Source organism: Saccopteryx bilineata, chromosome 4, assembly GCF_036850765.1.
Source record: "Saccopteryx bilineata isolate mSacBil1 chromosome 4, mSacBil1_pri_phased_curated, whole genome shotgun sequence".
NCBI classification, from domain to species: Eukaryota; Metazoa; Chordata; class Mammalia; order Chiroptera; family Emballonuridae; genus Saccopteryx; species Saccopteryx bilineata.
Genome location: NC_089493.1, coordinates 130,064,612 through 130,089,510, shown reverse-complemented (window position 1 = coordinate 130,089,510; position 24,899 = coordinate 130,064,612). Strand labels below are relative to the sequence as shown.

At 55.8% G+C, this 24,899-nt stretch overlaps 1 protein-coding gene across 2 annotated transcripts; it reads left to right on the top strand.

The window, feature by feature from the left end:
* Positions 1–819: 819 nt before the first annotated feature.
* On the top strand, positions 820–23,638 carry SEMA7A (semaphorin 7A (JohnMiltonHagen blood group)). Of its 2 annotated transcripts, none has more exons than XM_066278143.1 (14): positions 820–1,055; positions 14,451–14,602; positions 15,090–15,131; positions 15,494–15,586; positions 15,804–15,888; positions 16,022–16,132; positions 16,712–16,851; positions 17,456–17,640; positions 18,802–18,910; positions 18,994–19,192; positions 21,601–21,728; positions 21,925–22,079; positions 22,280–22,341; positions 22,643–23,638. In XM_066278143.1, exons 1-14 carry the CDS (start codon positions 878–880, stop codon positions 23,002–23,004), a joined length of 2,001 nt encoding a protein of 666 aa, XP_066134240.1. In that variant the 5' UTR covers positions 820–877; the 3' UTR covers positions 23,005–23,638. The 2 variants fall into 2 exon arrangements, with proteins under 2 accessions (XP_066134240.1, XP_066134241.1); XM_066278144.1 differs by lacking the exon at positions 820–1,055 and adding an exon at positions 7,922–8,006.
* The last annotated feature ends 1,261 nt before the right edge of the window (positions 23,639–24,899 follow it).

Below are 24,899 nucleotides of genomic sequence, written 5' to 3'. Positions count from 1 at the left end.
GGGACTGGGCCTGGACCTGCAGGAATCACCATGGGTCTTCCGGTTGCTTCAGTAGCTCGACCCTGTGTAGTGGGGAAGCAGAGATCCCCTAGTCTTGTCTGAGCCTGCCTCCTCAGCGAGTCCTGAGTGTGCAAGTGCTCCCTCTCTGCTCCGGAAAGGGGCCTTCTTGATTACATCCCCCTGTACTCCCATGGAGATGAGTTTGGGTTATCTGAGCACACCAGCTGGCTGGGGGAGGCAGCCCAGAAGGCTGCTGGCTGGGAAAGGGGGAGAGAGGGGAGAGAGGGGAGGGAGGAGAGGGAGCCAGGTCAACATGAAGATCCCACCTTTTCACATCAGAGCAATTATGGGGCGCTGAGTGTTCCCCACAGCTCATCGACCCCCTGCCAGTCACCCAGCTGAAGGGGAAGCATCTCGCTGCTGCTTCTAAGTTCGGAGGGAGCTATGTACACTCAGGCCGGACTACCCTGTGAGAAGCACAGCCGTCAGCGTCCACACCACTGACCTAGCCATTAGCGAGGTTGCCTGGAGGTAGACTTGTCTGTACCCTCGGGGACGTCCTCCTAGGGCAGTCCTTTCAGGGGCTGGAGTGGGTCCCCGCCGGGGAGGGAACCAAGGCTACTGCGGGTCACAGAAGACCGCCAGTCCGGCTTGTCCCGGTGCACCCGGCACTCCGGTGGACAAATGACGAAGGTTTCCCTGGCGGTGGGCGCCGAGCGCGCCCCCCTTGGGTAGCGGGCCACGCAAGAGACTGCGAGGGGCGGGGGAAGGGCGGGGTGGGGTCAGGCGTTTGCTCCGCCTTCGGTGTGCTGGTATAAGCCCTGCGCTCGGGTGCCGGCTCAGTCGGCTGCTGGCCGTTGTCGCTCCGGGCTGCGGGATGACACCGCCTCCGCACGGATGCGCCTCCCTCGGCGTCCTGCGAGCCCGGGACTCCGTCCTGTCAGCTCGGCCGGGGCTCCCGCTGCGGCGGCTGCTGCTGCTGCTGGTGCTCTGGGCGTCCGCCGGCTCCCAAGGCCACCCGAGGAGCGGACCCCGCATCTCGGCTGTCTGGAAAGGTGGGTGGCGCCGCGCGGCGGGCGGAGCGCCGATCTAATGCGGCGCAGAAGGCGCGAGTGTGCTGCCCCAGAGCGAGTGCGTGCGCTTTTGTGGCTCCTCGGGTCCCGGGCTGCCCTGGCGGGGGCGTGCGGATCCAGGTGCGTGTGAATGCGCGCGAGCACCGGGGCGGCGGGACGCTAAGGGGAGCTGGCGGGGCCGAGCCCTGGCTAAGTCGCTCCAAGTCCACCCGCAGCCGGGAGCTCTGCGCAGGACACAGGGGGAAAGGGCCGCCCGGCTCCGCGCAGAGGCTTCCTCGGTTCCCCTGAGCCGGCCTCAGTGCACGACCCTGTCGCCAGCCAGACCTCCTCCCACGGCCCCGTCCTGGGCTGCGGGCTCCGCTGCCGCACGGGGCTTGGGTTGGGCGTGAGAGGGGGGGCGCGGACCCCTCGCCGCCGCCGCCGCTGCACTCCGGCTGTAGGAACAAAGACCCCGCTGCCTCTCCCGCCCCCGGCCGGGCCCAGAGCTTGGGCCGGTAAAGGGGGGCACCTTGTGGCGAGGTGGGACGTGGAGCGGTGCGGGGCTTAGGGCACCTGGGAGCCACCTCTGCAATGCTGACACCTGCCGCTCCCCCACCCCGCCGCGTCCGCACGTGGCAGTTGTCACCGGGAATAGGCGCCAGCGTGGGGGCACTGCGCGTTGGGTGGGGCGCGGCGGTTGGGACCCCTGGAGGCGGATCTGGGGCGGGGAGCTGCTTTTAGGCTGCAGTAGATATGTGAGCCCGAAGATCCGGAGTCTCTCCCCGGGTACCTTAGTTGAAAACCCCTGTACAGTGGGTCAGAGAGCCGGCGAGGCGGGGTGAGGCTTTATGCCGGGAGGGGCTGAGCTCCCGTCCCTGCATTGCACACAAATGCTTCCCACCCCCAGGACGTCTGGGTTCTGTCCCCAAATTTGGCGGCGCTGTAGCCCCCTGTGCGGGTGGTGGTGGACTCGGTGGGGGTTGGGGAAACCTGCTGGATCTGGCCCTGTGGACCCTCCGATGCCTGAGGCGGTTTGCAGTGGTTGCCAGAGCCCTAGCGTTATCTGGGGCAGGTATTCTTAGCAGAGAGAGGGAAGAAAGCCCACACAAAACCAGGGCCCGAACTGCATCCGCAGCGTAGGGCATGTGACTTGCCCAAGGTCACTGGGTAGCATGTGAGCTCAGGATGCAGATGGGGCTCTGATCTCCAAGAGGACCAGGGCTAGCTCTGGGTTAGGCAGGGGATAAGGATTAAGGTAACTTCTTGGCCATGAAGGAGGGACTGTGGGGGCCAGCTGTCTCCCAGTCGAGGGATGTGTTTCTGGTTCCTACCAGAAGAGCAGCTGGACCTTTGGGTGTCTGCTCATGGTGGACACCTCTAGCCCAGGCCTCCTCTGCGATCCAGCATCTTTGCTTTGAGTGAGACCCCTTGCGGTCCAGGGCAGCACAGTATTCGGACCCTCTGAAGGGTACAAATGGCTGTATCTGAGTGTTCTAGAATGTCCCTCTGTGCCAACCTCCTTATATTTGACTCTGCTTGCTCCCCAAAAGACTTTCCATGACCACTCCCCTACATATTTAATGCACACCCATTTCTTTTTTTTTTAATTTATTTATTTATTTATTTATTTTTAGAGAGGATAGAGAGACAGAGAGAAGGGGGAGGAGCTGGAAGCATCAACTCCCATATGTGCCTTGACCAGGCAAGCCCAGGGCTTTGAACCAGCAACCTCAGCGTTTCCAGGTTGACGCTTTACCCACTGCGCCACCACAGGTCAGGCTGCACACCCATTTCTTAGCGTTTAATATGTCCCTCTCTGTCTTGGGCTTTTCATCTCTCCAATCTGAGGCTATCTGAAGCTGCTTTCAGTTCTTTTGCCCACTTTTCAAAACTCTAGACCCAACCCCACCTCTCCTTCCCTGCAAGCAATTCACTATCACAGCCATACTGGCTGTGCCCTACTGATGAACTCTGCTGGGGTCTGCCAGCCCTCACCTTTCTTGTCCAAGGGCAACTTGCAGTCTTCTTCAGTGCCAGGCACCCCACTGGGCCGACAGACCTGTGTATCCGCCTGTCCCATAGGACCAACAGCTGGTGATGGTATGCCTGGCTGACATCTGCCTTCTCTTTCCTGTGTACCATTGGGGGTGGGGGCGGTTAGGGAGGAGCCTCCAGGAACAGCCAGATCAAGGAGAATGGTGGTTCTGCAGCCACTTCTCTACAAGGCATTGGTTGGGGTTTTAGTTTTAAACCAAGACAAGTGTGGCGACTGGAACAGGTATGAAAGGGTTCTTCTTTGTCATTTATTTTCTGCTTCTTGGACCCCTAGGGAAAGAGTAGATCAGGAAATTCTGGGAGGGTCCCAGCCTGCACTTGATTGGGGAGGTGCTGACCCCTCTAGACTATTGAGTCCCAGCCAAGGGGCTCTGGGCAAAGGGATGTGCCAACACTAACCTGCTGGGTGACCTTGAGGTCCACGCCTGTCTCTGACACTCAGAGCTCTCAAGAGCAGGAAGGGCTCTGTAAGTTGTCCCCTGAGGGCTGTCACTAACACATGGGCCAATCAAACATCAAACATAGGACTGAATGGGCTTGACCTCCCTGCAGGGGGGCTGGAGAGGAGTGGGTTGCGTGTGAGGGCAGGAGGTTGGCATGCCTGAGGAGGCTCTGTGACCCTCTCCCATCCCATCCCTGGTTGGAGGCGATGGAGAAGCTCCAGGAAGATCTTGACCCCCAAGGTCAGCAATGAGAAATGGTCCAAGGTCACCCTGTCCAAGGAGAAATGGTGCAGTCTTCCGGTTTCACCTGCCTCTCTGGTTCTGCCTCTCCCTTGTCCAATTAAGTAACAGGATATTATTGTTGATTTGGAGGCTGCTGGTAGAGCCATTGGGGACTGCTCCCTAGGGCAGGGTTGTTGTGACCTCCTCCAGGGGATGAGGTCACAGCTGGGCTCTCCAAGCATCAGCATTTCCAGTGGAAATCATTGCTACCTTGGGCACTTAGATGTGTTCCTCACCCTCAGGATGAACCCCTCTGTGGAACAGGGAGGGGGTGGTTTTCAGGAGGAGTGGGGGGTATCCTAGGTTGGGAGAGATGAGAGAGATGCTCTGTGATGCTGCTAGGAGCTTCCTTGCCAAGCTTTGTGATTCCTCTGTTATGAGCAGTGCAAGTTCTGAGATCAGGCTGTGGTGGGTGATGACAGGGGCCCAAGATGACCATGATGTCGATGAAAGAGATTCCAGTTCTGGCCTGGTTTTCTGTGTGACTCTGGGCAAGAGCTTGCTTTTTAATTTTTTTTCTTTCCTTCCTTCTTCCCTCCTTTCTTCCCTCTTTCCCTTCCCTTCCTCCCTCCTTCCTTCTTTTCTTTTATAAGGTGATACATATTTTTAAAATTTATATATTGGTTTTAATTTTTTTTTTAAAAGAGAGATAGAGACAGAGACAGAAACATTGATCCTGTATGAGCTTGAACCTGCAAACTTTGCATATGAGAACGATACTCTAACCAGCTGAGCAATTCAGCCAGAGTGGGCTTGCTTTTTTCTGAGTCTCAGTTTCCTCAAATGTTCAAAGCAGATGGAGGGGGGGGGGGTTATACTTACCAGATCATTAAGCCGCTGGAATTCTTGCCTCTCTGGGATGGTTTGGGCTGTGGTGGCCCATTCAAATCTTAGCTATGAGGAGATACTGAAACCTTGGAAGTCAGGGGAAATCCTTGAGTTTTGTATTATTTTCTTTTTCTTTTATGAGCCAAAGACTGAAGGTCAGCTGGAGGAAGTGGCTTATTGGTTTGTGACCTGGAGGATAGACATAGTATTTCAGCATTTTTGACATTTGACATTTGCTGAGGCCAACCTATGCTGTTCCTGGAGCTGTGCTTGGGGATCCAGGGGTGAGAAACTAGCAAGTCCGCAGACTTCTCAGTGTAGGATGGGAAACAGGCAGATCAACTTGCAGTTATAATGAAATGTGACTGAGGGCAGCTGAGGGGGTTGAGGAGTATTCCCAGTCAGGGAAGGCTTCCTGGAAGAGGTGGTAAGCCAGGACGGCAGGAAGAGCAGGGGCCAGCTGGGGGATGGAGGAACAGAGGAAGTACCTGGTATGATGGGATTTCAGACCCCAAAAACTTACAGCTAGGACCAGAGAGAGGAGGCGGAAGTGAGCGGGAGACATTGAGTCAGCCTTGACCTTCGGGTTCCAGGACGGTTTCTTGCCAGAGCAGACATCTGAGTTTAGCCAGCTGACCTTCTACAGCCAGCCAAACAGTGGGGAGGAAAGGTCATGCTGTCAGGGAAGGCCTCCCCAGTGTCACAGCTTCCTGAGGGGATGCTGGGGCTGGGTCCCAGGAGACCAGGGCTTTCCCCCTGACTCCTGCCTGGGAGTTCTCCAGCTGAGGCCTGTCCTTCAGCAGAGACTTTCCATGGAAGAGAGGGAGCTCCCACAGCACCAGCCAGCTACCCTGCTGGGGGCAGGGCACATACCCTTCCTCTGACCTGTTGTCCCTTCCAGGAACCTTTACTCCCCTGCCCTGCTGGGAGAAGCAGGGGTAGGGGGCAGCTGGGCACCCTGCTATGAGGAAGACCTGGCCAGAGCTGCTAATGTGCAGGTGGGAAGCTGAGGCTCAGCCCAGGGAATGGGGTCCAGTGGCCTGATGGTGGCAGTGTTAGGAGTGGATGGCCCTTCTGTTGACAGCTCAAGTCTCAGTCCTCCTCCGCCCCTGCCCCCACTGCATGGTCACTCGTTTCAGCCACTGCAGGGTCTTCTATGTCACAGGAGACTGACCACACTTCTCACTTCCCCTGCTCTGGTTGACAGTTCTGGGCTAGACACTTCTCTTGATTTCCTTTTTTGGCAAGCCCTGGCTGCCTTAGCAGCCTCCTCTCTCTCTCTCTCTCAGGGTGGGGGAGGTAGGGGGGTCATCCTAGAGCAAGGAGAGCTGTGATCCCTTCTTGCACCCACAAAATGTGCTCCCCCTTCCCTGGCTAGCCCAAGCTGGGACATACCAGGAGAGCCATGCCCTCCCCACTGTGGTATGAGGCTGGGCCTGGTCCTTCCCCTCTAGTCAGCCTCCAAGCCCTTTATCACCCCCAGCCTTGACCTGGGCCTGCTGTGTCTCCAGGACTATACCTTGGCCTCCGTGAGGTCCTCTGTGCCTTTGCATCACAGTCTGGAGAATTTGACCTAGGACACACAGTTGCAGAGCTGCCACTTCCCCCAGTCCTATGTGGTAGTCTGGCCCCACCCCACTTTATCCTCCATTCTTCTTCCCTCACCACTCCTCAGCTTCCCACATTTTCCTGCCTCAGGACGTTTGCTTGGCTGGTCATCTGTCCCTGCATGCCATTCACCCTCCTCCTCCTTTCTGTTGGAGCTATCTTACTTCCTCCAGAAAGCCTTCTTGGATGACTTCAACCCATGCAACCTGACTGGATGGAGTTTAGGACATCAGAAAACAAAAGTATCAGTTCAGCTGAGCCAACCATGAATACCACAGATGGGAAAACTGAGGGCCACCCAGTGAGACAGGCATAGCTGGGACCAGGGCAGTGTCTTCTGCCGAGCCTGCTCCTGGCCTCAGTTCCTGGTCTCCCTCCCCTTGTCTGCCTCATGCTTTGTCCCAGGCTTGGGGTTCCCTAAGCCCTTTTCTTCCTTGGCTGGCTCTTCCTGCCCTGGCACTGACTGTTTCCGGGAGCCCCACTGCCCATGACCTTCCTCCCTTCAGGACCTGAGATTTGGGCCAGCCACACCTCTCCTGGCTGTTTCCTCAGGGTGGCTGGGCCTCGGGGGTCTCAGGCAGGATGATCTGTGTCATGGCTTGGACTAATCTGGTTTTAACCTTCACGGCAGCCTGGGATTAGGCTGATCCTGCATGCCTCCTGCACCACTGAGCCAACCAGCCAGGGCCGGTGAGTGTTTTTTTAAATTTAATTAAAATATTTTTCAATTACAGTTGACATTATCTTATATGAATTTCACGTGTACAGCATAGTGATTAGATATTTATATATCTTACAAAGGGATCACCTCCATAAGTCTAGTACCCACCTAGCACCATATATTATTATTACAATATTATATTCTCTATGTTGTACTTTATATCCTCTGACAGGTCTTTTTTTTTTTAATTAAGCATTTTAAAGATTGTATTTATTGATTGTAGAGAGAGAGAGAGACAGAAGAGCAGGGAGGAGAGGAAACATCAACTCATAGTAGGTGTTTCTTGTCTGTGCCTTGACTGGGCAGGCCTAGGGTTATGTACTGGTGACGTCAGCATTCCAGGTTGATGCTTTATCTGCTGTGCCATCACAAGCCAGGACTGTGATTGTTTCATCACTACTAGTTTGTATGTCTCAATTCCTTCACCTTTTTCACCCAGCTCCCCAACACCCTCCACTCTGACAACTATCAGTTTGTTCTTTGTATCTATGAGTTTGTTTGTTCATTTATTCTCTTTTTAGGTTCCACATATAAGTGAAATTATATGGTATTTGTCTTCCTCTGTCTGACATTTTATTTAGCATAACATCGTCTAGGTCCATCTGTGCTGTTGCAGATGGTAAGATTCCCTTACTTTTTATGGCTGAGTAGTATTTTATTGCACATCTGTACCACATCTTCTTTATTTAATCATCCACTGATGGGCATTTAGGGTGCTTCCATACCTTGGCCATTGTTAAACAACACTGCAATGAATACGGGGGTGTATATAGCTTTTTGAAATAGTGATCTGGTTTCTTTGGATAAATACCCATAGGTGGAATTGCTGGGTCATATGGGAGTTCTAGTTTTAATTTTTTGAGAAACCACCATACTGTTTTTCCACAGTGGCTGTACCAAGCTGCATTCCCACCTGCAGTGCACGAGGGTTCTCTTTTCTCTACACCCAAGAGGTGGGTGTTTTGGGCCAATGCTGGCTGGTGTAAGCCTTGCTGGGCACGTGTTAAAAGGAAATGTGTGAGTATACGCCACCTTCACTGTGATCTGCCCAAGACCATCGAGTGTGTTCTATTTCTGGGTAGAGATTTTGGAAGATGTATCTTCCTTATTAGTCATGCTGGTCACTACCCAGATCCACCCACACCCCTGCATGAGGCCTGTATACCCATGCTCACTTAAACACACTCTGCTCAGGACATCATGGATGGAGGTCAGGGCTTCATTGGCCAAGAGGTCTCTGACCACACTGCACCTTCTCTGGGTCTTAGTGTCCTTATTTGTGTGGGTGGGGCTGGCCTGGAAGCTTCCTAGGGCCCATCTATGGAGCACAGGGTTACAAGCACAATTATAAGGCAGAGTCAGTGTGCATAGTGTCTGCCTTCTCTCCACTCCGTAATAGCTGTGTGATCCTGGGCAAATGACTGGACTTCTCTGTGTCTTGCTCCCCTCATCTGTAACATGGGGCTAATAAGAGAACCTACTTTATAAGAGTTTAGTGTCTGTTGAATGAATTAATATACGATCCAAAAGTCACTTAGAATTGGGCCCGGCACATTGTGAGCACTGTGGAACAGTTAGGTGGTAGGTGGGGGTACCATTGTAGTCATCCTCCTCCTCCTCAGCACCGCTGGTTTCTGATGAAATGCAGCCCTGGCAGCCTGGCTCCTGCCAGCTCTCCCTCACCAGTTGCCTTTGCACTGCGTCCTGCATACACCACTGGGCCAGCCTTATTCTGAGCTGGGGAACCTTCTGTTTCTCAACAGTCTTCCCATCCTGCTTCCCTCCTGCCATTAGCCATCTTCTGCCCTCTCTGCCACCCCTGCCCTGGCTCAGGGCCCAGGGACAGGTCCTCTACCTCTGTCTATTGTTTTCTTTAAATGAGCCACCAGCTGACCTTGGCCTTACTCTGGGGCTTTTATCACCTGCTGGGCTGAAGAATAGGTGGAAGGTGGATAGGAAGTGGTGTTCATCCTGGGCTTCCTGCCTTTGCAGGCCTTGGAGCCTCCTCGGCTCCAGCTAAGTCTCCGTGCCAGCCTTCTCTCCCTGAACCCCTGAATCTGCCCCCCCAGCTTCTTTTTTACTGCTCCTTCCCTCGAAGGCTTTGCCCCAGCTGGTCTCCCCACTGGCCAAGCCTTCTGGTCCTTCGAGCACAGTGGCTCAGAGCTGGCTTGGAAGGGTCTTAGTGTTTCTGTCTATAAAATGGGAATGCAGACCCTTGTTATTCCTCCTTTACAGAGTGGCGGGAGGATTTAGTTGGCTAGTTGGTGGAAGCCAATGAGGTTCTGGCTTCTGTTGTTGCCCACACCTCCAGAAAGCTGTCTCTCACTTGGCCAGCACTCACAAATCCATTTTCCAAAAATGACCCATGAACTTAAGCTTGATTGTTTTGTGATTTATTCCAAGATCAATGGTGGGTCATAAAACCTACACCTTAGCCCTTCTGATCCATGGAGGAGGACACTGAAGTCAGGAAGGCCCAGCCCCTGGTCTCCGTCACAGCCAACCAGCCAGCCACCTGGCTGCACAAGGGAGCTCAAGGCTTTTCAGAGCCCACACATGAGATATGCTCCCCTCCCACCATGGCTGACCTTGGCAGGAGGGAGGATATGCCCCGCAGCCAGCACATAGCTCCCTGTTCCTTGGCTGATAAAGAGATGCAGACCTGTCACTTCCCACAAGCTGAGTAACATGTCAAGGGCCCGCCACCTGTCTAATGTATAGTGCTGCCCCTGCCAGGCAGCTGTCTAGAACCTTGTCCTGCTGAATGTCGAATGTCACCAGCACCCCCAATAACAACTCAAGCCCCTCCCCCCTGCCCTTAGCACGAGCTGGTGCCACCCTGGAGACGGGGCTTCTGGGTATGAGGAGTAGAATCTCACACCTTCATCCCTGGCCATATCTGGAGAGATAAAATCGATGAGACATTTGTCCCTTTACCCCCATCCATCCCAATGGAAGGAACTGTTCCCCCACTGCTCAGATGCATTGTGGATGTCCTACCTTTAGTCACTGTTTGGAGTTTAAGGCTTTGGTTGCTAAAGGCCCCCTGGAGGTCAGGACCCCACCTGGAAGCTAGGTGCATGGGTGATTTCTGTTAGTGGTCATGGTTAGTGCCTTATCACTTTGGGGGAGTGGAGGGTAGACAACAGGAGGTAACACAGGGAAGTGGAAAAAAAATGCTATATGGATTTTTGCAAACTCAGAGGCTCTCTGGAGAGTCCAGGATATGGTCCCAGAGGGCTGGAGCTGGGTGCTGGGAACCAGAAACCCTGAGCTGTGGCCTGGCCCCTCCCCTGCCTCCTTTGCAGGGTGCCTTGGGCCACTCACACAGCCTCTGTGGCCAATGTGCCCCTCACTCAGCCCCATGACTGTTCAGATCCCCTCCCTTCCACCTTGACCCATGGGTGTGGGTTTCAAAGGATGGAGAGTCTGCAGGCTAATACCTGGGCTCCACGGGAGCCTTCCATCTTCCCTCTGCCAGCTGTGTGGTGGGCGAGGGTGTAACGTGGGCAAGGGTGAGGCACAGCTCCTGACGGATGTGCTGTCCGCATTCCTGCCATTCTTAGGACCAGCCTCCACATCAAAGGACTCCTTGAGGTCAGCATTCAAGGCCTGCTTGGTCAGTGGGTCAAGTTAAAGGCTTTCTCTACCCAGACCAGGCTGTGCAGCCTGTCCCTTGTTGCTTCCTTCAGGGACAACAACATCCCTCAACCCCACCCCATTCCAGCTCCCACTTTGCCCTCCCCTTGGGCTGCCCTCATTCACAAGCAGTGAGGATATGGTGACAGCACCAGACAGTATGAGGGAAGGAATGGTGCTCTATCGGGCCAGTCTGCTCTAGAACCCACCCTCCAGAAGTCCACACTCACCCTGGCCAGTGGGTGAGGGGGTGGGGAGCATGAGAAAAGTCCTTCTGATTGGTTTCAACGGGATCAGAGCTCCAGGGACAATCCAGCTGTGGGGCTGTGATGGGGGGGGTGCCTTCCACACCCAGCCATCTTCTCAACCAACCCTCATCCCGGCAGGGGATGGGCCTTATCAGTCTTGGAGGAGAGAGGGAACTCTGAAAGGGCCATGGGTTCTGCTGGGTTGGGGCAGCTTGGGTCTGCTCTTTCCTGGTCCCTGAGGGCATCAGGATTGGAGTCACATGGGGTGGGGGAAGGGTTTGTGTACTCGGCCACTTCTAGCCCCCTCCCCTGCCTGAACTCCTGGTTATTCTGGGAGCTTTTAGCTACCACTTAGTCAGCCACTAATGCGCCAGGCAGGGGAGTGAAGGGGGAGACAGTGCCAGACAGTGCTCCTTATAGACATCCTAGGGAGGAAGGGCAGCCCCGGAGACCAATGGGCAGTGGGTTGGTGTATCTGTAGGGGGCTGCAGCATCTGCTCTTCATCACACACGGCCTCAGCCCACTTTCCTGATCCTCTCTGGTTAGGTCTCTGTACCCCCCTGTACAGCCAGCTTCCCCACCTTGGCTTGGCCTGGTTCCCTGGACATGTCCTTCCGCCCATTCTTCACCCATCTAGCTTTACTCTGCCTGCCCGGTCTCTGGGTTCATAGGAAAGCAAAAAGATGCATTTGGGGATGTGGAACATGCTCCCTAGACTGGACCTTTTTAGGGGCAGCCTTGTTCTGCATGGGCAGAGCCTTAAAGGCTGACCCCTCCTTGGCCCATGTTGGTGCCATGGGGCCACGGACCCTAGCCCCAAAGGCTTGGTGCTGCCTTCACTTTCAGGCAGCCTTCCTGCCCCTGAGCGCCCCCCTCCCCTGCTGACCTGAACAAAAGCTTCCTTTCATATATTCAATGAACTGCTGCCGCTCAGACACATCCCTGGCACAATTGGGTTCTTTGAGGGCTCTAGCCTATGCGGGAGCAGGGCTGGGGTGGGGAGTGGGCCAAGTCCAGGTCCTGGGGCCCAGCTGTTGCCATCCTCACCATACATATGACCAGGCAGAGCAGCGAGGGGCAGTAGCCTGTGGGTCAAGGGAGGCAACGCTCCTGGATTCTCTTGTTCCTGTTTGTTCTGCAAAATGGGGCCAGCAGCCCCTGCCTCCTCTGCACCCCAGGCATGGCAGCCAGGGGCAGGGCTCAGGCTTGCAGCTTGTGCAGGACTGTCCTGTCCTGGGCCGCAGTGTTCCCACACTGCACCCAGCCACCACAGCCTTCATTGGCCCTCTGTGTCCTCAGAAATTCTTTGTGAGCAGCCCGGGGGGCTGCTCCTGACAGTTTGCTTGAGCATCATGGAGGCTGGCTTCCGTGCAGTTCACTCATCCGTCCAGCTGGACTCTAGGGCACAGCCAGTTTCCCCACAGAGCTTAGAGAGCAAGGTCTGCCCTGTTCCACCAGAGCAGGGCCGTGACCTCCAGACAAGGGCTCCCCTCTGGTGCTTCTTTCCCCTGGGTGGATTGCTGATGCTGGCTGAGGGGACTGGTGGAGGTGGCTCCTCCTCTTTCACCTCTGGGGGTCCCTAGCTCAGTATCTCCAGATGCTAGTACTTAGCTTTTCCTGGCCCCTGGCTGGCTGGGGGTGTGGGAGGGGTGCCAGGGGTGCTGCCTGTCTGGATCTGGGCTGTGGGCTCCATAGGCTCTGGACTGTGGGATGGAGGCTGCTGCTTAGGCGGCAGGTGAAAGGGGAGCCTTAGGAGCTGAGTCAGGAAGGCCTCGTATCTTTGAGCTGCTGACCCCAGCACTAATTTTACCCCAGATGGAAAGGGGGGGGGAGTCTGGGAGTCTGGGAGCCTGAGACCTGCCAGCCTGCCTGAGCCTTAGTCAGCAACCCCCACCAGCACCCAGCACAGAGCTGGGTGCCAGGCCCCTGCTCCCTGCACAGCTGGGACTGACAGGGAGGGATCTTAGAAGTTTCAGGAGGCTGCTGGGGCTGTTTGTGGAGGAGCGCCCAAGGAAAGCCAGGTGAACCGAGGCCAGTAAGCTCAGCACTTCCCTGAGGCCCACAGCGCTGGCATCTCCCTAACCAGTTGCTCTGGAGAGCCAATGGTTAGTAATGGACTAGCCATTCTATCTTGCCTCCTAGTGTGACCCTGGGCTGGCATGTCCCCAGGGAGCCCCAGTTTCCTCTTCTGCAGTAAACCAGGCCACAGGGAGATGAAGAATGCATAAATCCACTTCCAGAGTGACTTGGCCACATGGGGGTGTATCTTAAGGAGTGGGTGTGACAGCGTGGGTAGTACTGTGTGTTGTGTGCCTTGCCCTGTCTAATGCAGTGTCAGTAGGGATGGTTCCAGTGGCAGCAGACTCCGGAAGTGGCAGTTCTTTTCTGTACAGTCTGGAATGTGTCCTCCCTGGGTGCCACAGCTAAGCTGGCCACCCCTGAGTCTCCTGCAGCTGAGTAAAACGTGGTTAAGGCTGAGTGCCTGGGTTAGGCCTTAGGCTGGTCAGATGTGGGAAGATGTGAGCTGTCCTGTCCAGTTCTGCAACCAGGACAACCTCAGCAAAGTCACCAGAGATGAGACATCTTCTCCCCAGAGGCTGTGACTGCAGACAGTTTCCTTTTTGGGAAAAGTTGCCTGTGTCATCCCTTCTGTTTAAAGGCCCAGGCTGTGCTCTGTGAAGGGCCCTCTGTCCCAGAGCTGCTGGGAGGGAGGGTGGAATGTTACCCATGGTGCAAGCTGGCACCTCCGTGAAACCAGGCCAGTGTGGGCCAGGCCAGTATCCAGCTGCGTGCAGGAGCTTGGGCTCTCATTCAGGGCCTGCTCCTGACCATACCCCCGTGTGCTGTACCCCTCTGGACCTCTGTTTTTCTATCTGTGAAATGGGAGGGAATGGACATTTAGATTTCTGTCCAGCCTCTGATCTAAGCTGACCTCCTCACTGAGGGGCTGAGTTGGGCCAGGAGGGGATGGAGTTTGGAACAAAGTGAATCCTGGGAGCTTGGATTCTAAGAGAGGTGCTTAGGCCTTCAGAGGTTGAGATGGCTGCTTGCTCTGTCCCAGGCAGCAGAGAGCCTCATGGAGAACTGCCAGAGGTCCTGGTCCCTGCTGCCTAAGTCCAGCCCCTTAGGATTAGCCACGTGCATGCGCATGTGTATGTGTGTCTCTGTGTGCTTGTGTGTATATCTGTGTGTGTGCCTGTTCCTGTGTGTGCGTGTGTCTGTGTGTGTGTGTCTGTATCTGTGTGTGTCTGTGTCTCTGTGTGTGTGTGTGTCTGTGTGTGTGTGATCTATGTATAGGGGGAGCCTGTTTTCCCCAGGGGTCCCTAAGTCCTGTTCCCACCCTAAGATCACATATTGTAGGGTAAGGGCCATGGCTTTGGAGTGAGGACAGCTGTTTACTAGAGCCCACCCGGGTACCCCTCCTTTCCCCCACCTGTGGCTCTGAGTCTTGGCACTGCCCCAGCCCAGACCCAAGCACCAGTAGCCAGGTGGGTGCCATGTGCCCGAGACAGAGGACAAGAGCTCCTTGCCCAGGGCCCAATCTCAAGTTTCTGCACATTGCCTCCTCCTCAGGCCGTACAGGGAAGGACCAGGTGGATTTCGGCTCAGCAGAGCCACACACTGTGCTGTTCCACGAGCCAGGCAGAGACTCCATTTGTGTGGGCGGGCGTGGAAAGGTCTATCTCTTTCACTTCCTGGAGGACAAGAACGCTTCTGTGCACACAGTGAGCCTGGGGCCCTTACTGCCCTTTCTCCCCCTGCCCCCTTCTGTCTCTGTGGCCTTGGTGAGGGGCCTCATGGAATATGGGGGAAGGAGTTGGCATCTCTTCCTAAACTGGTCTACCCCTGTCCCCATTGTATCCCGTAAATGGTCCCTGGAGGAGGCTCCCTGAAGGTAGTCCAGATGGGCATGGGTGTTGGGAAGTGTGGAGAGAAGTCTAGAACTTGCCTGCCTGGACAGGTGGGTTGCACGGATAGGGGAGGCCTGGGCCAGAAGCTAAGCCCCCTGAGCCCTATGGCCCTTGAACTCTGGGCCCAGTTCTGGGTGTCAGGCCCAGCAGCCTGTGTGACCCTGGGGAGTCACTCTCCCGCTCAGAGCCCTGGTCACTCACTTATCCTACACGATGAGCTCATCCCAAGGGTGCATGGGAAGGATTATGGGGCACCTGACCCCTGGCAGGGTGGCCTAATGCTCCTTGCTTTCCTCCCCAGGTGAACATTGGCCCCACGAAGGGACCCTGCGTGGACAAGCAGGTAAGTTGAGATGGGGTGTAGAGGGGAGGCTGGGCCCCTTGGAAAGGGGATGGTTGGCCCTGACAACCTGAAGAAAGAGCCATGGCCTGGCCTTGGGAGCCCCAGTCTGGAAGGACAGAGACAGCCCTGCCTTTGGGTTCCCAGTCTGAGTAGGAGACACTGTCCTTCTCCAAAGCCCCTGGGCCCTTCCTCTGTCCTTATGGAGGGAGCGGATTAGAGTCAGCTGCATCCCCTCTGGGCTCTCCTTGGAGGCTGCCTTCATGCTCAGCCTTCTGACGCCTTCTTCCCCAAGACTAAGGGATCTGGTTCTAGGCCTGCCAGGGCCTCCGACCTACCTCTCTCCTTCCCCTACTTCTGGGCAGGACTGTGAGAACTATATAACTCTTCTGGAGAGGCAGGGCAAGGGACTGCTGGTCTGTGGCACCAATGCCCGGCGCCCCAGCTGCTGGAAATTGGTAAGAAGTCCCCTACCCATATGCCTCATCCTTGCCTGTGTGGGCTTTTGACACCCCAAACCCTCGGCCCAGGTGGGAAGGAGGTGGGGGACTCGGAGGCTAGTCTCACCTTGAATAGTATCCTTGGGAGGATGGGAACCCTGGCTGGGAAGCTGGTGCTTGTGGGAGGCAGTGGGCATGGGGTTACATGGCTGTTTGACCCCCTTGAACCCTCCAGGTAAATGACACAGTGGAGTCACTTGGTGAGAGGAGAGGTTATGCTCCCTTCAGCCCAGATGAGGACTCCCTGGTTTTGTTTGATGGTATGGCTGTGGCTGGAGCAGGAGGGCCCTGGGCTGGGAAAGGGTGGTCAGTTCAGTGTCTGGTGGCACAGGCCCTGGGGAGGGCCTTCCCAGAGCCATTTGCCCTTACCCGTGTCCCTTATACTGCGCCCAGGGGAGGAGGTGTACTCTACAATCCGGAAGCAGGAATACAATGGGAAGATTCCTCGGTTCCGCCGCATCCAGGGTGAAATTGAGCTGTACACCAGTGATACCGTCATGCAGAGTGAGTCAGGCTCCAGCTGGCTGTGTGGGCCAGGGTGCAAATGCCCCTGGCAGTGAATGAGATCCTGATGCTTCCTGGGAAGGCTCCCCAAGGGCTGCTGGGGCCACAGGCCAGCCCAGAAAGTGGGAGCTCAGGACAGGCCTGAGTATCTAGAGCTGAGGAGCGTGGCCTGGCAGGGTGCCGGGGAGCAGTAGAGGTAAAGGGCAGAGGCAGGATGGGCCCAAAGGACAAAGCAGAGGACGCTCTAGGCCCAGGGTGTATCCCTCTGCTGACTTCTTATGGAGGTCCTCATTAGGGCTCTGTCAATTAGGCAGCAGTGACATAAGGGCCCCCAAGGACATTCCCCAGTCCCCAGGCATGAAGTCATTGCTCCTGGGCGATGACATCTTTGTAGGAGGAGGGCAAACAGGTATGGGGTATGGGTGTGAACTCTCAGGCCCCCTGGGGTTTGGGCCTGGTGTTCTGAGTTCCACTCCAGGTCTGATCAGCTCTGGTTGTCTATGCAAACTTGGGGATATGCAGGCTTGGAATGTCCCCTGCAGCAGGCTCCACAGCCTGAACACGTGTGTGTCCCCGCAGACCCACAGTTCATCAAGGCCACCATCGTGCGCCAGGATGAGGCTTATGATGACAAGATCTACTACTTCTTCCGGGAGGACAACCCTGACAAGAACCCCGAGGCCCCTCTCAATGTGTCCCGCGTGGCCCAGTTGTGCAGGGTGATTGGGGGCCTGGGTGGGCAAGAGCGTGTGTCTATGCATGAACAGGTATAAGTGGGTGTGTGAGCCTGTGTGCAAACATGCATGTGTGTTTGCGTGAAGAAGTGTAGGCAACAGGTGTGAGTCTGTGTGTGGGACTGTGGGGGTACATGTGTGTGCACAAGCGTGTCTGCACATCTGTGAGCTGGCAAAGATGGCTGGACTCATGTACATGTGTGACAGCATGCAGGTGCATGTAGTCTGAGCGTGTGTGTGAAGATAAGAGTGTGATACATGTGTGTCCCACCAGTGTGGAGGTACGGGGATATCAGTGTGTCATCTGTGTGAGTGTGGAGGAGAGCAGGCAGATGAGTGTCTGCATCCATCTGCTCTGTGGGGACAGACCCAGCACCTTCATCCTGCAGGTCTCCACTGAGGACCGTGTGCCCTTGGTCAGCCAGGCCTCTGGCTGGATCCTGGCCTGAGGCATGGGGCACCTCTGCCTGGTCCCCTGGCAGGTCCCCGCCCCGTCCAGAGCCTAACTTCCTCCTCTGAAGCCCCAGTTCTGGCACCCGCAGGTGCCCAGCGGGCACTGAAGGGTCTCCTTTCCCCTCCATCCTTTCAGGGGGACCAGGGTGGTGAGAGCTCGCTGTCAGTCTCCAAGTGGAACACCTTCCTGAAAGCCATGCTGGTATGCAGTGACCCTGTCACCAACAAGAACTTCAACAGGCTCCAAGATGTCTTCCTGCTCCCTGACCCTAACGGCCAGTGGACGGACACCAGGGTCTATGGCATTTTTTCCAACCCCTGGTGAGTGACCCTTGTCCTGGGGCTGGGCCTGGCATTAGTTAAATGTCCAGTAGGGACTGGAGAGCTTGGGCCCTGCTGAGGACATGGTGGATGTGCAAGGACTAAAGAATCAAGGGACAGGGCTGCTGCTGGGCTTAGGGTGCTCAGGGAGTGTCTCAGGGAGTGTCGGTGGTCGGTGCTCAGGGCGGTGTTCGTACTGGTGCATCTGTACATACCAGTATGCATGCATGGTGTGGCGGTGCCTGGGTGTCCACCAGTGGTGTGCTTGGAGCAAGCATGGGTGCCAGGAAAGGACTGCTGAGGCCTCTTGGGGTGCTAGGTGCTATCACACCCGTTCAGGCACTGCCTGCATCTGATAATTCACACCTCATAATCACTCATTGAGTAAAAACAAGGCAGGCAAAGGTGTTGGGTGTGTGTGGGGGGTAGGGGACCAGGTAAGGAAGCCAGGACCCTGCTCTGTGGCTCCCCTGTGGGTGGACCCAGCTGGTCTGGGGAGGGGATGGGGCCTCGCCTTGGGCGTTAGCATGCTGCAGCTGTACCCAGGGTCTAGACCAGGGGTCCCCAAACTACGGCCTGTGGGCCACATGCGGCCCCCTCAGGCCATTTATCCAGCCCCCGCCGCACTTCTGGAAGGGGCATCTCTTTCATTGGTGGTCAGTGAGAGGAGCATAGTTCCCATTGGAATACTGGTCAGTTGGTTGATTTAAATTTACTTGTTCTTTATTTTAAATATTGTATTTATTCCCGTTTTGTTTTTTTTACTTTAAAATAAGATATGTGCAGTGTGCATAGGGATCTGTTCATAGTTGTTTTTATAGTCCGGCTCTCCAACGGTCTGAGGGACAGTGAACAACTGGCCCCCTGTGTAAAAAGTTTGGGGACCCCTGGTCTAGACTTTTGAGCACTGTGAGCCCATGACAGGCTGTGGTCTTAGACTACAGCACAAAGAGATTGGGTTGACCTTTCCTCCTTCCCTTTGGCCTTCCCTAGGCTTGGCCCCAGGTCAGTCTCTGTCTTCACGAATCTACAGGCTGGGGAGCTTAGTTGGGAGGCTGTGGCTGTGGGTGTGCCCTGCATGGTGCTGGGCTGGCCTGGATGAGTAGAGGTGAGTGCATACTGGGCCCCCCACTGAGGCGGTCTCTGTCTGTGTTCTCCCAGGAACTACTCGGCTGTCTGTGTCTATTCTCTTGGTGACATTGACAGAGTCTTCCGCACTTCCTCACTCAAGGGCTACCACACAGGCCTCCCCACCCCTCGGCCTGGCCAGGTGAGCAGTGACATCTGTCAATGCCTGGGCCCCCACCCCACTTGCCAACCACCCACTAACCCAGGCCTGCTCTCCTTGCCCAGTGCCTTCCAGACCGGAAGCCGATACCCACGGAGACCTTCCAGGTGGCCGACAGTCACCCTGAGGTGACGCAAAGGGTAGAGCCTGTGGGGCCGCTGAAGACGCCCCTGTTTCATTCTAAGTACCACTACCAGAAGGTGGCTGTCCACCGCATGAACACCAGTCACGGGGAGACCTTCCATGTGCTTTACCTGACTACAGGTGAGGGACTGCCCTGTGACCCCCACCTCCCTATAGTCTGCCTTGTGAAAATGGATATGAAAGGTATAAATAGTAATGTAATCAATAATGGGTCTCTATACCTGGAAGGAAGAACTGAGCAACTCGGAGTTGTCCGGAGTTGGTATGTGTGACTGTAGGAGAAGCAGGCAGGAGGGCTTCCCAGAGGAGGAGGGGGCAGAAGGAAGAGGGGAAGCGTCCTAGGATTGGAAGAAGAGCAGGCACCAGGATGCAGAGGCAGAAATGTGACAAGCCCAAGTAAAGCCAGGCGTAGCTTTGGTCCTGATGTCTGGCTCAGAAAGGTGGGAGGAGAGAGGTGGGCAGCCAGGAGGAAGGATCTGGTCTCTGGGGATCCTCTGGGCCTCAGCGAGACAGGATGAGAAAACTGGACCCTGCCTTTGGGATTATGCAGGTGAGAGGGAACATCTGATGTGGAATGCAAAGAATGTAGTGAGGTGGACTTGCAGATGGCAGAGGCTCTGCTGTCTTGCAGAGAACTGTAGGGGCACCTCCTCTTCCCTGGGGGAGCAGGGTCTTGCTGACCCCAGGAGCTGGGTGGAATGCCCCTGAAGATGCCCCTGCACTCTGGGAAGCTACTGACCAAGGAGCAGCTAGCCCTGAGCTGGGTGTGTGGCAGCACCCTGGTCTTAGCAGTGGGCAATGGGGGGAATTCCTGGGAGTAGAAGTGGAGGTGATGAGTGTAGGCAGGCCATAGACTTTCCTTGAGACCGGGTGGGTAGTGGTGCCATCAGAAAGGCAACCTGACTCCCCCAGGTTGCTAGCAACTCTGGGGCTACACAGAGTCTAGGCCTCAAGCACCTACCCCTCTTCCCATGTGACTTCCTGCTGTTGCTTCATGTTGGGGCTTTCTCAGGACCACAGTGGCCTCATTGGTTTTCACAGAACAGGACCTGGCTTCGGGTCCAGAGACCACACCTCTGTGCTGTTCCATTCACCATGGCTGCACCATGGGCACTTGCCCTTGCTCTGCTCAGCAGTGGCCGGCCTCACTATTGTGGTCAGCCAGGGGATAGCAGGGCCCTGGTGTGCAGGAAAGGAGAGGTCACAAGATGAAGGGGCTGGGAGCATGAGCCAGGACAGAGGGTGGTGTCTGGGCCAAGGGGACCGTGGGCTTTGTCTCTGCAAACCTGGGAGGTGAGCACATCATGTGAATGATGAGGGCATTTGTCTCGGTTCTCCCCAATGGCCATTGGAGAAATGGCATTTGGGAACCCACAGTATGAAGAATTGGGACCAGACAAGAAGTAGAGCTTTCTGAGCCCAGTGCAGAGAATGAGGGGCTCTCAGTGAGGGAGGGCAGGGATAGGGTTGGGAGCTTGCCAGGCCAGAGAAGCACTAGGCCACATCCCAGAGCCTGCAAGAGGGGTCACAGAACAAAAGGAAACACCCCGGGCATCTGACTGCTTTTTTTTTGGGTGGGGGGGCAAGTTATGCCCTGGGAAATTGGGAAGGAGAGTGAGGGAGGCAGGCTATTCTAGAAACTGGGACAGTGGGTAATGTGGGATTGGGAAGACCCAGAGGTCAGGATGCCCCTTAGACCTCAACAGGTTCGAATGGATAAAGCACTGGCCTCTTTGGAGGCAGGCAGCCTTATATATGACCTTGGGAGTCCCTATGTAGAATCCAAGGTTCTTTTGAGATCTCAGGTTATATAAAATATTTTAAAAATCCCCTAAGACTAAATACAATGTGGAGTCCTGTGTTGGATTCTGGAACAGACAAAGGACACTGCTGGAAAAAACCATGAAATCCCAGCGAAGTCTGTAGTTGAATTAATAGGACTCACTCAGTTGTGACAAACACACCCCAGTTACATAAGATGGTAACTTTAGGGGAAACTGGGTGAATGATGTATGGGAACTATCTGTGCTGTCTCTGCATTTTTCCCCCTGTCAATCTGAAATTATTTCAAAATAAAAGTTTATTCAAAGAAAGCTCATCCCCGAAGAGTTCAGGGAGGCAGGAACCGTATCAAAGAGGCTGAGGGTTCTGATACCTCTGGGCTGCAGTCACCTGCTGTGTGACCTTGAAAAGTGGCTTAGCTTTTCTGAGCCTAGTCTTATCTGGGAAGTGGGGAAGATAACACCCAGGACCAGGACTGTGGAGGAACAAAGGAATGCTGATTCCTGTGGATTCGGCAGAGTGATTGGTTTGCGGAGGGACAGCTGATTCTGTTCACGCTCTAGCTTCCTCTGGGCCAGCCATGTGATTCCCTTGAAGAGAATCCCTTGTGCTCTCTTCACCTCGCTTGAGCCATGACTTTCCGGCCCTCCCCATCTGTGTCTTTCCTGGCCAGTCCAGCCTATAGGGAGACTGCTTGTCTCAGAGGTGGGGATGCCTGCCTGCTGACCCTCTGCCTACACCCACAGACAGGGGCACCATCCACAAGGTGGTGGAGTCAAGGGAGAAGGAACACAGCATGGTCTTCAACATCATGGAAATCCAGCCCTTCCGCCGTGCAGCCACTATCCAAGCCATGTCACTGGACCCTGACCGGGTGAGCCTCCCCACCCCAGTCCCGTCCTGCGAGGCTACCCAGTGATGGCCTGGGAGGACAGAGCTTTTTACATTAATTTACATGTTCTTTTCAGAGCCTCTGGCCCCAAGGCCTGCCAGGTAGCCTGCCATGGCCTGGGGGTTTAGACTCAGCATTGGGGGTGGAGGCCCTGGCCTGACCTAGTCTCTCCTTCCAGCGGAAACTGTATGTGAATTCCCAATGGGAGGTGAGCCAGGTACCCCTGGACCTGTGTGACTTCTATGGTGGGGGCTGCCATGGCTGCCTCATGGCCCGAGACCCATACTGTGGCTGGGACCAGGGCCGCTGTGTCTCCATTTATAGCTCCCAAAGGTATGGTGCCTGGGATCCCTTGTCCCGGGGAGAAGGTGGTCCCAAGAGTGGGACTGGTGTGGACGGGCTGGGTGCTGGACCTTTCCAGCCAGACCTTCCTCTGGACAGACCTTGTGGCGGATACCAGGTGGGGGATGAGGACAGGGAAGGGCCAGGTCAGTGGCCTCCTGCCGGCTTAGCCTTTCTCCTCCCAACTCCAGGCCTGTGCTGCAGTCTATCAATCCAGAGGAGCCCCACAAAGAGTGCCCCAACCCAAAGCCAGGTATCTGATCTGGCCCTGACTGGGACCCTACGGTGACATAGTCGTACCCTGGTTACCCTGCTGTGGGAAATGTGGTCTGTTCCTGGGGGCCCCAGATAGCCCTGTGGAGGGAGCCCCTGTGGTGTGGTGTGGTTGTAAGAGGGGTGGGGTGAGGGAGGTGGGAAGAATAAGGAGACCGGGGTTCATTTCCTTGTGCTCATTGAGAGACCTTGGTCTTAGAGGCCTGGTCAGTGGGAGGACAGCCTGCCCTGGGAGCCCTCAGCCCCTCCTCAGAGCTACCTGCCCATTCTGTCCCCCGCAGTTGAGGCCGAACTGCAGAAGGTCCCCCTGGCCCGGAATTCTCGTTACTACCTGAGCTGCCCCATTGAGTCCCACCATGCCACCTACTGGTGGCGCCACGGGGAAAAAGTGGAGCAGAGCTGTGAGCCTGGCCACCAGAGCCCCAACTGCATCCTGTTCATCGAGAACCTCACAGATCGCCACTATGGCCACTACTTCTGCGAGGCCCAGGAAGGCTCTTACCGCCGCGAGGCGCAGCACTGGCAGCTGCTGTCTGAGGATGAGGCCAAGGCTGAGCACCTGCTGGGCCATGCCCATGCCCTTTCGGCCTTCCTCTGGCTGGGGGTCTTGCCAACACTCGCTCTTGGTCTGCTGGGTCATTAGGGCCTCCTGGGGCTGGGCACATGGTGGGCTTCCACAGCTCCAGGACACTAGAAGGGTCTCACACCCAGAGCCACCTGGCTAGGACCTCCTTGACCATCACTGCTTCCAGGGGTACTGCATAGCTCAACAGGGGACAGCTGGCGTGGAGATGGCCAGCCACAGGCAGCTGCTGGGCCCAAATGGGATGGGGGCTGTGGAAGCCAGAGAATGAAGACACAACTGTGAAGCTGGGGCATCGACAGCCTGATACTTAATCTTCTGGAGACTGTTTTTCAAAAGCTCCTCCTCAGACATGAACTAAAGGAGGTGACGCTCCTGGCCCAAGATCCTGTGGGCCATGGAGGGATTGCAGAAGGGGAGCTGGGATCCTGCTCCCAGACCTTTGGGCTGGGGTCTGAGTCCTTCTGGATGCTCTGTACTCAAATTGCCCCTCATCCTCCCTCCTGCCCCCTGCGGTGGGTGGCCGGTGTCCATGCAGGCCCATGCTACCTTCTGTGGCCCGCTCACCAGCCCTGTGGCCCGCTAAGGCAGCCTCCTTGCATGTTTATTGAAGGATGTTTGCTTTCCGGACGGAAGGACGGAAAAAGCTCTATTTTTATGTTAGGCTTATTTCATGTATAGCTAATTCCGACTGCATCTGTATGAAAAACCAAAACTATAAGCTGGGGGTGGGGTGGGAAAGGGAGGGGCCAGGAGGGGGCAGTAAGGGGGGGTCCCAGTCTGAGGCTCTCAGGCATGGGACTAACGTCTAAGGACATGGTGGCATAGGTTCAAGGTGATGGCATGAGCTGGCTCTGCCTTGGGAGCCCTGGCTCAGGGGGACATGGTCCAAGCCCTGCTGTTGGTTGTGGGAGGTGGGTGGTAAGGGGGACAGGGGAAAATGAAGGAGAGAACTGAGACTGAGGTTCACACATTCATTTAGGGGTTGGGTCCTCAGGGGGAGGTTCTAGGACTTTGCCCTTGGCTTTGGGTGGTGGGGCTGTGTCCCCTCAGCCCCCTTCCCCAGGGGCTGTGCTTCCATGCTCCTAGCCTCCATCTTCTGCTCAGGACACCTTATAACTAAGGCTAAACTGTGAATTCCTGTGGGGACAGCCTGGGCCAAACTCTGCAGGTAGGTAGCCCTGCCCGGACCCTGTCCAAGGATTTCAGCAGAGAGCTGGGCTTTCTCTGGTGTGTCTGGCCAGCCCAGGGCAGGACCTGGGGCCGGTGGCCATCCAGCTTTGGCCCCTGCATCTCTTTTCAATGCACTTTAATGATGTAACATATTACTAATAAACAAGCTATTTATTTACATGTGCCTGTTCCTTCTCTTCCAAGCCATTCTGATGGGGGGGGGGGGAGTCCTGCCAAGCGTTTGACCCTGGAGCCCAGCTCTTATACCCTACCTCCTCTGCTCACCTCAAGAACTGGCTTTCCTGGCCCTGGCCAGTTGGCTCAGTGGTAGAGTGTTGGCCTGGCGTGCAGGAGTCCTGGGTTCAATTCCTGGCCAGGGCACACAGGAGAAGCACCCATCTGCTTCTCCACCCCTCCCCCTCTCCTTCCTCTCTGTCTCTCTCTTCCCCTCCTGCAGCCAAGGCTCCATTGGAGCAAAGTTGGCCCGGGTGCTGAGGATGGCTCCATGGCCTCTGCCTCAGGCGCTAGAATGGCTCTGGTTGCAACAGAGCAACGCTCCTGATGGGCGGAGCATCGCTTCCTGGTGGGCATGCCAGGTGGATCCCATCGGGACCATGCGGGAGTCTGTCTGACTGCCTCCCCGTTTCCAACTTCAGCAAAATACAAAAAAAAAAAACCAACAAAAAAAAACTAGCCTTCCCCCATCCCAGCTTCCATCTCTCATACTCCCTGGGAGACCCAGCCTGTCCTGGCCATGCTAGAAACAGCCTCCCTGCCTTAGT

Coding starts and splice junctions, on each gene's coding strand:
- SEMA7A (XM_066278143.1), top strand. CDS start 878: ATGACACCGCCTCCGCACGGATGCGCCTCCCTCGGCGTCCTGCGAGCC. Junction 15,587..15,803: donor GCCCCAGCTGCTGGAAATTG/GTAAGAAGTCCC, acceptor TGAACCCTCCAG/GTAAATGACACAGTGGAGTC. Junction 18,911..18,993: donor CCACCCCTCGGCCTGGCCAG/GTGAGCAGTGAC, acceptor CTCCTTGCCCAG/TGCCTTCCAGACCGGAAGCC.